The sequence below is a fragment of the Trachypithecus francoisi genome, unplaced genomic scaffold (genome assembly GCF_009764315.1).
Source record: "Trachypithecus francoisi isolate TF-2019V2 unplaced genomic scaffold, Tfra_2.0 Lachesis_group3, whole genome shotgun sequence".
Classification (NCBI taxonomy): domain Eukaryota; kingdom Metazoa; phylum Chordata; class Mammalia; order Primates; family Cercopithecidae; genus Trachypithecus; species Trachypithecus francoisi.
This window is the reverse complement of record NW_022681468.1, coordinates 104,662,043-104,674,186: the sequence shown is the minus strand read 5'-3', so window position 1 is coordinate 104,674,186 and position 12,144 is coordinate 104,662,043. Positions and strand designations below refer to the sequence as shown.

The 12,144-nt window shown below is 44.0% G+C and overlaps 2 protein-coding genes across 4 annotated transcripts in view; one reads left to right on the top strand and one right to left on the bottom strand.

Moving 5' to 3' along the window:
* The window catches only part of SEC11A (SEC11 homolog A, signal peptidase complex subunit), a 48,881-nt gene extending 37,503 nt beyond the window's left edge, over positions 1-11,378 (bottom strand). The window contains exons 1-2 of one of the 3 annotated variants that reach the window (XM_033190940.1): positions 10,703-11,134; positions 9,382-9,517 (exon numbers count right to left, since the gene is read on the bottom strand). Coding sequence is in view for 2 of the 3 variants with exons in the window: in XM_033190938.1 (XP_033046829.1) it covers positions 10,703-10,753 (51 nt within the window). In the remaining variant the exon portion in view is untranslated. Of the gene's footprint in view, positions 1-9,037; positions 9,097-9,381; positions 9,518-10,702 lie in introns of all 3 variants that reach the window. The other 2 variants (XM_033190939.1, XM_033190938.1) reach the window with 2 other exon arrangements.
* On the top strand, positions 1,627-2,019 carry LOC117071209 (translation machinery-associated protein 7-like). Its single transcript, XM_033190946.1, has one exon. It carries the CDS (start codon positions 1,658-1,660, stop codon positions 1,850-1,852), a length of 195 nt encoding a protein of 64 aa, XP_033046837.1. The 5' UTR covers positions 1,627-1,657; the 3' UTR covers positions 1,853-2,019.
* Positions 11,379-12,144: the final 766 nt, after the last annotated feature.

Genomic DNA, 12,144 nt, shown 5'->3' with positions numbered 1-12,144 from the left:
TGCCCGCCACAATGTCCAAAATTTTTTTATTTTTCGTGGAGACAGGGTTTCACCTTATTGGCTAGGCTGGTCTCGAATTCCTGACCTCAGGTGATCCACCCACCTCAGCCTCCCAAAGCGCTGGAATTACAGATGTGAGCCACCACACCTGGCCTGATTTAAAGGTTTTAATTCACAAAGGTTTTAATCCATCCATCAGGAGACATAATGGTTCTGTAAAACTGAATGTTAAGACTGCTACTTGGTCACTTTGGGCTTCTCATTCCAGAGAACCAAAATGCAGCAGGGTTATAATTGGCTAGGGTGATTGATCCTGATCATCAGAGAGAAACAGGGTTGCTACCATGCCACGAGGGAAGCAAATGGAACTGGAATATAGAGGATCTCTGGGGCCCCTCAGTACTCCCATCTAAAAGTCAGTGAAAACTCCAACAACCCAATTCAGGTAGGACTTCTTATGACAACCCTTCAGTAAAGAAGGGTAGGTCACCCCGGGGCAAGAAATTATGACCAATTTAGGTTATTGCTGAGAGCAGAGACAGAAAACAGCTATGATCATGTAACCAATTACAGAAACAAAGGATAGTTATATCAGAAATGTAACTTTTGTTTTATCTTTATTCAAAAGTTGATATGATTAAAACAGGTGTGTATAGATGCCAAGTTGACAAAGGGTAGAATCTAACAGTTTTGTACTTTGTCAACTTGGTTAAGCTAGAACTAGGTTTCCCCAAATCCTCTTCCCTGTATGGTTCTGGGTTAGAGTTGGCCAAAAAGGAATCTGCCCAAGATTTGGAAGGTGAAAGTGCAGTAGTAGCTGTAATTAAGCAGAAGGTCACTGTAGTTAGAGATGGTAAGACAGACACTGAGGGGCTAGCAGAATTCAGCTCTTCTGGCTGACTCAGAGACTAGCTAGACAGGCAACAGCCTCCCATGGATCTCTCCATCTGCTCTCCTTTCCAGTCTCACTCCAGCAGCTGGATGTGGAATCCTGTCCCAGACTCCATGGCAAGCTTAGATCTGTCCACCCAAACCAGTGCTTCAGAAGAGCTGCTAAGTGACATTCCTCTGGGTCTCTAATCCACTTTTAGACTCTTATCCAGTTTCTCCTACAATTGTGTGAGACCTTTTTTTTTTTTGAGATGGAGTCTCACTCTGTCGCCAGACTGGAGTGCAGTGGCGCAATCTTGGCTCACTGCGACCACCGCCTCCCAGGTTCAAGCAATTCTCCTGCCTCAGCCTCCTGGGTAGCTGGGACTACAGGCGCGTGCCACCAGGCCCAGCTAATTTTTGTATTTTTAGTAGAGACAGGGTTTCACCATGTTGGCCAGGATGGTCTCGATCTCTTGGCCTCGTGATCCACCTGTCTTGGCCTCCCAAAGTGCTGGGATTACAGGCATGAATCACTGCGCCAGGCCAAGGTTTTATTACTTTAATAAATCCATTATTCAATAATACTCATAGTAGTTCTTCTTCCAGACTAAACCCTGACTGATAAACCATGTTTTTTGGACAAAATTTTCCAGTTAAGGGGTAGACACCTTAAGTGTCTGGATTCTACATCTCACTTTCTTCCTTGAGCAGAAAACATAACCCTTTTGAAGAAGAGTTAAAACCCCAGTTTCGGGCAGGGTCTGGGGAAGGGGCGGCAGGCGCCATGTCCGGCCGCGAAGGTGGCAAGAAGAAGCCACTGAAACAGCCTAAGAAGCAGGCCAAGGAGATGGACGAGGAAGATAAGGCTTTCAAGCAGGAACAAAAAGAGGAGCAGAAGAAACTCGAGGAGCTAAAAGCGAAGGCCGCAGGGAAGGGGTCCTTGGCCACAGGTGGAATTAAGAAATCTGGCAAAAAGTAAGCTGTTCCTTGTACCTGAGGAGATGGTGACCCTTTATTTCATCCTTATTTAAACGTCTATATTCCCTGCTATAACATCTTTTGCCACCTAAAGCTGGAATTAAGTGTTGTCTTGGAGCTGTTGTACATTTAAGAATAAACTTTTGTAAAAAAAAAAAAAAAAAAAAACCCCAGTTTCTCCTAAGGGGAGCTCATCTTTACTGTTATAGGTTTGTGCCATCTGGCTGTGGAAAAGAATATAATCATTCTTGTCTTTATGTCATTTGTGGAGAGAACGTTATGAAAAAAATAACAGATGTAAAATATCAAGGAACGGTAGCAAGAAAATATCTTTGTTACTATGGTACTGTATTCTGGATTTTGCTCAGTTACATGGAATAAAGAATAATTTCTGGCTGTTCAAAAGAATATATTAGTCGGGCGTAGTGGCTCACACCTGTAATCCCAGCACTTTGGGAGGCCAAGACTGGTGAATCACTTGAGGTCAGGAGTTCAAGACCAGCCTGGCCAACATGGTGAAACCCCATCTTTACTAAAAAATACAAAAAATTAGCCAGGCGTGGTGGCACACGCCTGTAATCCCGGTTACTCAGGAGACTGAGGCAAGATAAGTGCTTGAACCCAGGAGGCAGAGGTTGCAGTGAGATGGCACCACTGCACTCCAGCCTGGGTGACAGAGTGAGACTCTGTCTCAAAAAAAAAAGAATATACCTGTTGATGTTAATTGCAGTTTACAATAAAATTTTACTTGTGATTTTCTTGTGTATGTAATGGAGACTGATACCAATATTTCTACATTGAAACTTGGCAATTCATTAATAAATGTTGACACCCTGCCAGTAATAAAGATTTTCCTGATCCTAAATAAGACCAGATTACTTTCCCATAAACAAAAAAAGTAGTGACTTTATCCTCTGTGTTGGTATATTAGGTCTATGTCTAAGAAAAATGTCCTAGGTTTCTGTATGTTTCAGGGACAACTCATTAAAAAAAAAAAAGTATCAAAGATACCTAGGCAACAGGGCAAAATCTCACCTCTACAAAAAATACAAAAATTAACCAGGCATGAGTTGGAGTCTCACTATGGTACCCAGTACACCTGTGGTCCCAGCTACTCGGGAGGCTGAAGTGGGAGGAGGGCTTGGACCCAGGAGGTTGAGGCTGCAGTGAGCTGTAATCGCGTCACTGGACTCCAGCCTAGGTGACAGAGTGAGACCTTATCTCAGGAAAAAAAAGAAAAGAAAAAGTTATCTAGAAATCATTAAAATATCACTGCAATAACAGTTAAGAGTTGGGTCATACTAAGAGATAGGAAGATATAAAAAGAATGAAGGATCCTATTAAGTCTCAAGGACTTTACATTTAGGCAGGAAGGCATACAGATAATTAAAACCCAGAGAAATGCAAATTCAATCAAGCAATGTAAGTGGCCTGCGGGGAGTTAAGTACACATTTATGGGAGTCTGCTTAGTCCCTTCAGGGCTCAGACAGGCATCTAGTCACATCCTGGCCAATAAAAAAATCTCAGCAAGCAGAGAAGTCAATTCTAAAAATTACACGTGACATACATGTAACATAAAAATAATTTGGCATAACATACTTATTTCATTAGTGAGTAAATATCTTCTTTTTTTTAAGAGATGGGGTCTCACTATGTTGCCCAGGCTAGACTTGAACTCCTTGGGCTCAAGCAATCATCCTGCCTCAGCCTCCCTGAGCAGCTGGCACTACAGGTGCAGCACCACACCTAGCTATCATTTTTAACCTCAGAATGATTTATAATTAAAAATAGAATGTTTAAGAGAAAGCATGCATAGTGTTAATATTCTTAAGAACTCTGTTCATATTTGTTTTTTTTTGTATTGTTTTGTTTTTTGAGATGGAGTCTCGCTCTGTCACCCAGACTGGAGTGCAGTGGTGTGATCTTGGCTCACTGCAACCAACATCTCCAGAGTTCAAGCAATTCTTCTGCCTCAGCCTCCTGAGAAGCTGGGATTACAGGTGCACACCACCACGCCCCACTAATTTTTGTATTTTTAGTAGAGACAGGGTTTCACTACGTTGACCAGACTGGTCTCGAACTCCTGACCTCAAGTGATCTGCTTGCCTCAGCCTCTGAAAGTGCTGGGATTACAAGTGTGAGCCACTCCGTCTGGCCTTCTCTGTTCTTTTTTTCGAGACAGGGTCTCACACTGTCACCAAGGCTGGAGTGCAGGGGCACAATCTTGGTTCACTGCAACCTCTGCCTTCCCGGTTCAAGTGATTCTTGTGCCTCGGCCACCTGAGTAGCTGGGATTACACGCGTGTGCCACCACACCTGGCTAATTTTTGTATTTTTAGTAGAAATGGGGTTTCACTATGTTGCCCAGGCTGATCTCAAACTCCTGGGCTCAAGCGATTCATCCACCTCGGCCTCCACCATTACAGGCGTGAGCCACTGCACCCAGCCATATTTGGTATTTTAACTTCTGTAAAATTTAAGAGAATTTGACCTAGAGAAGTAATAAGTTAGCCTTAAAAATTCAGTTTAAAATGTGTAATCAGTTGTTAAGTTAGCCTTAAAAATTCAGTTTAAAATGTGTAATCAGTTGTTTTAGATTTATTATTTGAATCAGCAAGTTTACTATTTATACAGTGCTGAAACATTTTAAGAGAACTTAAGAAGTCTCAGATCTATAAAAATGATATAAGTAGTCCATGTTTGTTGAATAATTGAAGTTCTTTAAAATAGCTTTTTAATTTATAAAGTTTAATCATTTTAAGATGTTTAACTTTGTAAATTAAACCAAACATAGGCTCTTAAAAGTGATTGTTGGCCGAGTGCAGTGATTCACACCTGAAATCCCAACACTTTGGTAGGCCGAGGCAGGCAGATCACTTGAGGTCAGGAGTTCGAAACCAGCCTAGCCAACATGGTGAAACCTCGTCTCTACTAAAAAAAAATACAAAAATTAGCCGGGAGTGGTGGTGCACGCCTATAATCCCAGTTACTCTGGAGGCTGTGGCAGGAGAATTGTGTGAACCCAGGAGGCAGAGGTTGCAGTGAGCCGAGATGGTGCCACCACACTTCAGCCTGGGCAACAGAGTGAGATTGTCTCAAAAATAAAAAAGTGATTGTTAAAATTTGCTACACTTTAAATAGGATAAGATTTGAAACAAATTCCAAAAATTTAAGAAAGAATTTAGTTTTAAAATTTTAGGTTTTATAAATTATTATTAGAACTAAAGATAACTCTAAATTAGGCTTTTCTGCACACAAAAACCACCTCAATGTGCATTTAAAAACGCTCGTATATTTGGGAGGCTGAGGTGGGCGGATCACGAGGTCAGGAGATCAAGACCATCCTGGCTAACACGGTGACACCCCTAAGACTACAAAAAATTAGCATGTGATCACATGCATCTGTAGTGCCAGTTACTGGGGAAGCTGAGGCAGGAGAATCGCTTGAACCTAGGGGTGGGTAGGTTCCAGTGAGCCAAGATTGAGCCATTGCACTCCAGCCTGGGCAACAGAGCCAGACTCCGTCTCAAAACAAAACAAACAAACAAAAAAATTGCTTACATTAAGGTTGGGCACAGTGACTCACACTTATAATCAATTCCAGCTCTTTGGGAGGCTGAGGTGGGCGGATGGCTGAGCTCAGGAGTTCACGACCAGCCTGGGCAACCTGGTGAAATCCAGACTCTACAAAAAATACAAAAATTAGCCAGGTATGGTGTTGCTAGCCAGTAGTCCCAGCTACTCCAGAGGCTGAGGTGGGAGAATCACTTGATCCCGGAAGGAGGAGGTTGCAGGGAGCCAAGACCCTGCCACTGTACTCCAGCCTGGTCAACAGAGGGAGACCCTGTCTCAAAACAAACAAACAAAAATTTAAAAAAAAAACAAAAACCTCTCATACTAATCAGTGGTGTGCTGGAACCAGCTTCCTAAATTTTCAGCAATTCTGCAAGCTGGTTGTTAAACACAGTGCTGTTAAAAAACTAGAATAATAAATTATATTAAAGGCCGGGCACGGTGGCTCATGCCTGTAACCCCAGCACTTTAGGAGGCCACAGTGGTCAGATCACTTGCGGTCAGGAGTTCAAGACCAGCTTGGTCAACATGGTGAAACCCCCATCTCTACTAAAAATACAAAAATTAGCCAGACATGGTGGCACACACCTGTAATCCCAGCTACTAGGTTACAGTGAGCCGAGATGACATCACTGCACTCCAGCCTTGGTGACAGAACACAGCGAGACTCTATCTCAAAAAAAAAAAAAAAGAAGTCATACTCCAAACAAAGGTAAGTATACAAATAAAATAGTATATGACTATTAGCTAAAAGGACCTTAAAGATCACCTAATATTCTAGGGTGGCATCCAGAGACTAAGAAAGAATACAAGCATACTGTTAAAAATAAATTAATTTAAACAACTTGGCTGGGTGTGGTGGCTCACATCTGCAATCTCAGCAGTTTGAGGGTCCAAGGTGGGAAGATCACTCGAGCCCAGGAATTTGAGACCAGCTTGGGCAGAATAGCAAGACTCCATCTCTACAAAAAATACAAAAATTAGCCAGGCATGGTGGCATATATCCATAGTCCCAACTACTCAGAAGGCTAAGGTGGGAGGATTGCCTGAGCCAAGGAGTTCAAGGCTGCAGTAACATGTGACTATGCTACTGCACTCCAGCCTGGGCAACAGATACAGACTTTGTCTTAAAAAAAAAAAAAAAAAATTTTTTTTGAAGAAACCCAACATACCTCTACCTCTATTACAAAGCCCAGAATCCAGAACACAGACAACATGAAATACTGGGGAGGATGTGGAGCAACAGGAACTCTCATTCATTGCTGGTGGAAGGCAAAACAGTGCAGCCATTCTTAAAGTGTTTCACGGTTTTTTATAAAACTAAAACATACTCTGTTTGTTTTGTTTTGTTTTGTTTTGAGACAGAGACTTGCTCTGTCGCCCAGGCTGAAGTGCAGTGGTGTGATCTGGGCTTACTGCAACCTCTGCCTCCCAGGTTCAAGCCATTCTCCTGCCTCAGCCTCATGAGTAGCTGGGATTACAGGTGTGCACCACCACGCTCCGCTAATTTTTATATTTTTAGTAGAGACAGGGTTTCACCATTTTGGCCAGGCTGGTGCTGAACTCTTGGCCTCTAGTGATCCTCCCACCTTGGCCTCCCAAAGTGCTGAGATTACAGGCATGAGCTACTGCGTCCAGCCTAAAAATTGATTAAAACTCCAAAGAATACATATTCTATGATTCCATTTATATAAAATGCAAACCCCTCTATACTGACAAAAAGCACATTAGAGGTGGGACAGAAGGGGTCTTGTAGGTGATATATATGTTCTATATCTTGATTGTGTTAGGTATACATAAGTATAAAAATTTATCAAACAGTACACTGTAAATGGAGGGAGTTCATTTACTAAAGTATTCCTCTGTGGATCTGATAAGGAAAAACAAAAACAAAACTCAAACAAAGTAATCGGACACTTAATATAGATGTAATATGTAATTAGGTATAAGCAGAGAAGTTATGCAAACAATAGCAACTTTTAGAGGAATAAAACAAAATTCTAATTTCCCTCTTTCATTTGATTAATTCTCAGTACCTACATGTATCTACATGTATTGTCAATTCTTTTTCCCAGATATTATGTACAGATAAAGAGCTCATTTCATAACTCACCCTCACCCCATCATATCCAATCCCTCCTATCCATTCCTAACTAACTCTGGGAGGCCAGGGTGGATAATTTTACCATTTAAACTTCCACTAACCCTGAATGTCATAGATGCAATGAATTCTGAACCACAATCACTCCATATTAGAGAAACACAGGGCAGAATAGCCCACTCATTTTATCTTCATGTATCTGGTCTCTCTTCCTGTCCATTTTGTTAGAGCAGGAGGAGTGCCTTGTATATCTCTATGCTTTAGAGCCTATCTAGCAGGTTTGCAAGTGCTAAGTGAATTCCTTCCCTTTTGATTACTGGAATGCTAACCAACCCAGGTTAAAGATGAAGCTATTGGCTGGGCACAGTGCCTCACGCCTGTAATCCCAGCACTTTGGGAGGCCGAGGCAGGCGGATCACGAGGTAAGGAGATCCAGACCATCCTGGCTAACACAGTGAAACCCCATCTCTACTAAAAATATAAAAAATTAGCTGGGCGTGGTGGCAGGCACCTGTAGTCCCAGCTACTCGGGAGACTGAGTCAGGGGAATGGTGTGAACCCAGGAGGCGGAGCTTGCAGTGAGCCGAGATAGCGCCACTGCAGTCCCGCTTGGGCGAAAGAGCGAGACTTCCATCTCAAAAAAAAAAAAACAAAAAAAAAAGATGAAGCTATTAAGAAGGTCTTTCAAGATCCAACTTAAATGCTAGTATCTCCTTGAAGCTGTTCGTAATGCCCTCTCACAATTTTCTCACAATCTCTCACAATTTTCCTACCACTGTAATATGTAATTAGGTATAAGCAGAGAAGTTATGCAAACAATAGCAACTTTTAGAGGAATAAAACAAAATTCTAATTTCCCTCTTTCATTTGATTAATTCTCAGTACCTACATGTATCTACATGTATTGTCAATTCTTTTTCCCAGATATTATGTACAGATAAAGAGCTCATTTCATAACTCCCCCTCACCCCATCATATCCAATCCCTCCTATCCATACTCCTATCCTTAGGGAAGTAGACTGTGTATCTACTTCCCTAAGTGGCAGCTATAAGTACAAAAAATGCAAGTCCAAGGGAGAATGGGTCATATCCTTCCTTATCCAAGTGTTCAGGCTTTAAAGACCTGAGATCAAATCCACATCCTGCCATTTACCTTCTTTTTTTTTTGAGACAGAGTCTCGCTCTGTTGCCAGGCTGGAGTGCAGTGGCACAATCTCAACTCACTGCAATCTCCACCTCCCGGGCAATTCTCCTGCCTCAACCTCCCGAGTAGCTGGGACTACAGGCATGTGCCACCAGGTCCAGCTAATTTCTGTATTTTTAGTAGAGAGGGGGTTTCAACATGTTGGCCGAGATGGTCTTGATCTCTTGACCTTGTGATCCGCCCGCCTCAGCCTCCCAAAGTGCTGGGCCTACAGGCATGAGCCACCACACCCAGCCTACCTTCTATCGTAAGCAAATCACTAAAGCTCTATAACAATGACATCAACCACAGCACAGCCAATACTCACCATGTGCCAGACGCTCTTCTGAGGGCTTTATATTAACTCATTTAATCTTCATAGCGACCCTACGTTTGCACAACACAGTGAATGCAACTAATGTCAGTGAAGTATACACTTAAAAATGATTAAAATGGAATATTTTATGTTGCGTATCTTTTTACAACAATAAACGTAAACATAGGCACAGAGAGGTTAAGTAATCTGCTCAAAGTCACACAGCCAGTAAATAGTAGAGCTACTTCAAAACTCAGAAATCTAGCTTTAGAGTCCATACTCTTAACTTCTATACTGTATTGCTTCTCACAAAGTCTCATTTTCTTCATATGTTTAATATGAACAACATTACCTACCTTACATGTGTATAAAGTGCTTCATGCATGGTAAGAGCTCAAAAAAGTTATTGTTTTGCCTTAGTCCTTTTCTACACATTTAGGCTCCTTGAAGGCCAAGTCTTTCTTAACTATCTTTGCATTTCTCTCATTGTACCTGGCATAGAGTACAAATAAATATCAGGCTCAAAATAAATACTTTCTTCAGAGGAATGTCTGTGGCATCTAGAAATCCAAATATGGATTAAAAAAAGACAACATTATATGAGTAAAAATTTGGAGTGTTGTCATAAAAACATAAAGTAACATTTGTGCAATTTTTATAGAATGCTCAATTCTGACTGACAGAATTGACACTGAGCTAGCTAAAGCCTGAAGGGGAGTAAGGAAAGATTGTGTATCTACTTCCCTAAGTGGCAGCTATAAGTACAAAAAATGCAAGTCCAAGGGAAAAAAATTCCTTAATGGTGACATCAGGATAATCATAACAGTAAAATACTGTTTAAAACAAACAAACAAAAAAGTAAAAAAAGTCCGATGCAGCAAAACTAGGCTCTACAGACACACTTAGTGCCAAAGACAAAACAGAGCAAACTTTTCTAAGGACTAAATAATTACAACAGTATTCTCAGTACTATTTAGCATACGATCTAGAAGATGAAGGTAGAGCAAAGTGTAAGGACAAAATCAGGAGACCTACATTTCTAGACCCCCGTGGCACTGATATTGGACTATAAAACCATAGATTCTGAGGGCTGCCACCTTAGTGCTAAGCGGACGCAAGGTAAAGTGGTGTAACTGTTCCACCCCGGAGCTCACAGTGGTCCAAGTCAAAGTCCGTGCAGCCCGCTAAGGCTCAGCTCTACTAAAGGGTTGCAAGGAGCTGAAAGCAGCAAAACGGCTTCTTGGGGCCTACAATCGCCTTGCTGAGCGCCCCAGAAACCAGCTAAACCTTGTCTCTCCCAAATCCACCTGGAGTCGCTCCGACTGGAGAAATCAAGAGTCGGCCGCCTTAAAATGACTAAAACAATAAGCAACCCCAATTCCCACTTTCAAAGCGCGTACGGTTTCCATTTGCTCCCCCGCCTCAGTAGGAGGAATGGAACATGAAGACACCGCTTCCCGCCCCGCCCCGCCCCAGGTAGGCCCTGAATCAGTTCGGGGTTAAAAATAATGAGGCAGACAAGGCGGCCTCTGGCCACAGACTCCAAAGCAAGGGAATGACCCGGGCAACAGACCAGCTCAGACCCTCACATCCGAACCCTGGGGTCCTCCAGGCCCCGCAGCAGCAGCCTGGAAGAGACAAGAAGAGCCAGGAGAAAAAGAGGACCGCCAAGCTCACCTGCCGCTTGTTCATCCGCCGCACATCGTCCAAAAAGTCTAAAGAGAGCATGGCGGGGACGGCGAGCAGGACACCGGCAGGGGAGATGGTGCGATGACCAGCGGGCGGAACGACTGGCGCTCGGGTCGGGCTCACACTGTACAGGGCCCCGCAGTGCTTGCACTTCCGCTTCCGGGGCGGGAGCTGGCACGGTCGGGCACGGTCCCCGCCCCCCGCGGCCCTTCGCTGCGGAGACCTGAGAGACTCACTACCGTGCTAGTCCAGTCTCAGGGCTCGGCCTCGCCGTGGGAGGGTTCTCCCGCACTGGCTCTCGCCTGCCAAGAACCGACTGGACGCCACTTCCCGTGCTCGGCTCCGAGGCCCCTCACGGAGGCGGCGACCCAGGCTTAGATGGGGAGGCTGCCCAGCCACCTTCGCAAGGCGGGCCTGTGTGCCCGCCCGGCCAATCGCGAGCAACCTCTCCGGTGTGGGCGGGTAGAAGCGGTTCCGCGTCCCGGCGTAGGTATGGGTGTGGCAGTGGATGTGTCGTGTGACAGTGGGTTCTCAGGTCGAGCAAGTCTCCCCGGGTCACGGAGCAGGTGCTTGCTTGCTTTCCTTCTTTCTTCTCTTTTCTTTCTTTCTTTCTCTCTCTCTCTCTCTTTTTCTTTCTTTCTTTTCTTTCTTTCTTTCTTTCTTTCTTTCTCTCTTTCTCTCTTTCTTTCTCTCTCTTTCTCTCTCTCTTTCGTCTCTCTTTCCATCTCTGTCTCTCTGTCTCTGTTGAGGTGCTTGCTTGCTTGCTTTCTCTCTCTCTCTCTCTCTCTCTCTCTGTCTGTCTGTCTCTCTGTCTCTTTCTTTCTCTCTCTTTCCTTTCTTTCTCACTGTCGCCCAGGCTGGGGTGCAGTGGCGCAATCTCAGCTCACTGCAACCTCCCCCTCGCAGGAGATTCTCCTGCCTGGGGCTTCCAAGTAGCTGGGACTACGCGCGCGCCACCACGCCTGGCTTATTTTTGTATTTTTAGTAGAGACAGGGTTTCACTATGTTGGCAAAACTGGTCTCAAACTCCTGGCTAATTTTTGTATTTTTAGTAGAGACGGGGTTTCACTGTGTTGGCCAGGCTGGTCTCGAACTCCTGAGCTCAGGTGATCCGCCCGCCTTGGCGTCCCAAAGTGCTGGGATTACAGTCGTGAGCCACGTCGCCGGGCCGTCCAGGTGCTTTCAATAAGTGCTTTTCGCGTAAGGTTGGACCACGTGAGAGACCTTCAAAGCACTGCCTGAGCCTGCCAGGAGTTTACAGTCTAATTGGAGAGAAAACTGCCCGGGACAATTAGAAAACATCCAAATGGTGCAACAGCGTGATGAGACCACCAGTGGTGTGGGTCGTTAGGAAGTGGCTTCCTTTCCGACCTTGACTTTGCTGACAGGATTTGACATGGTCTCCTTGAATTCTACCTCCTGATTTTCTT

Coding starts and splice junctions, on each gene's coding strand:
- LOC117071209 (XM_033190946.1), top strand. CDS start 1,658: ATGTCCGGCCGCGAAGGTGGCAAGAAGAAGCCACTGAAACAGCCTAAG.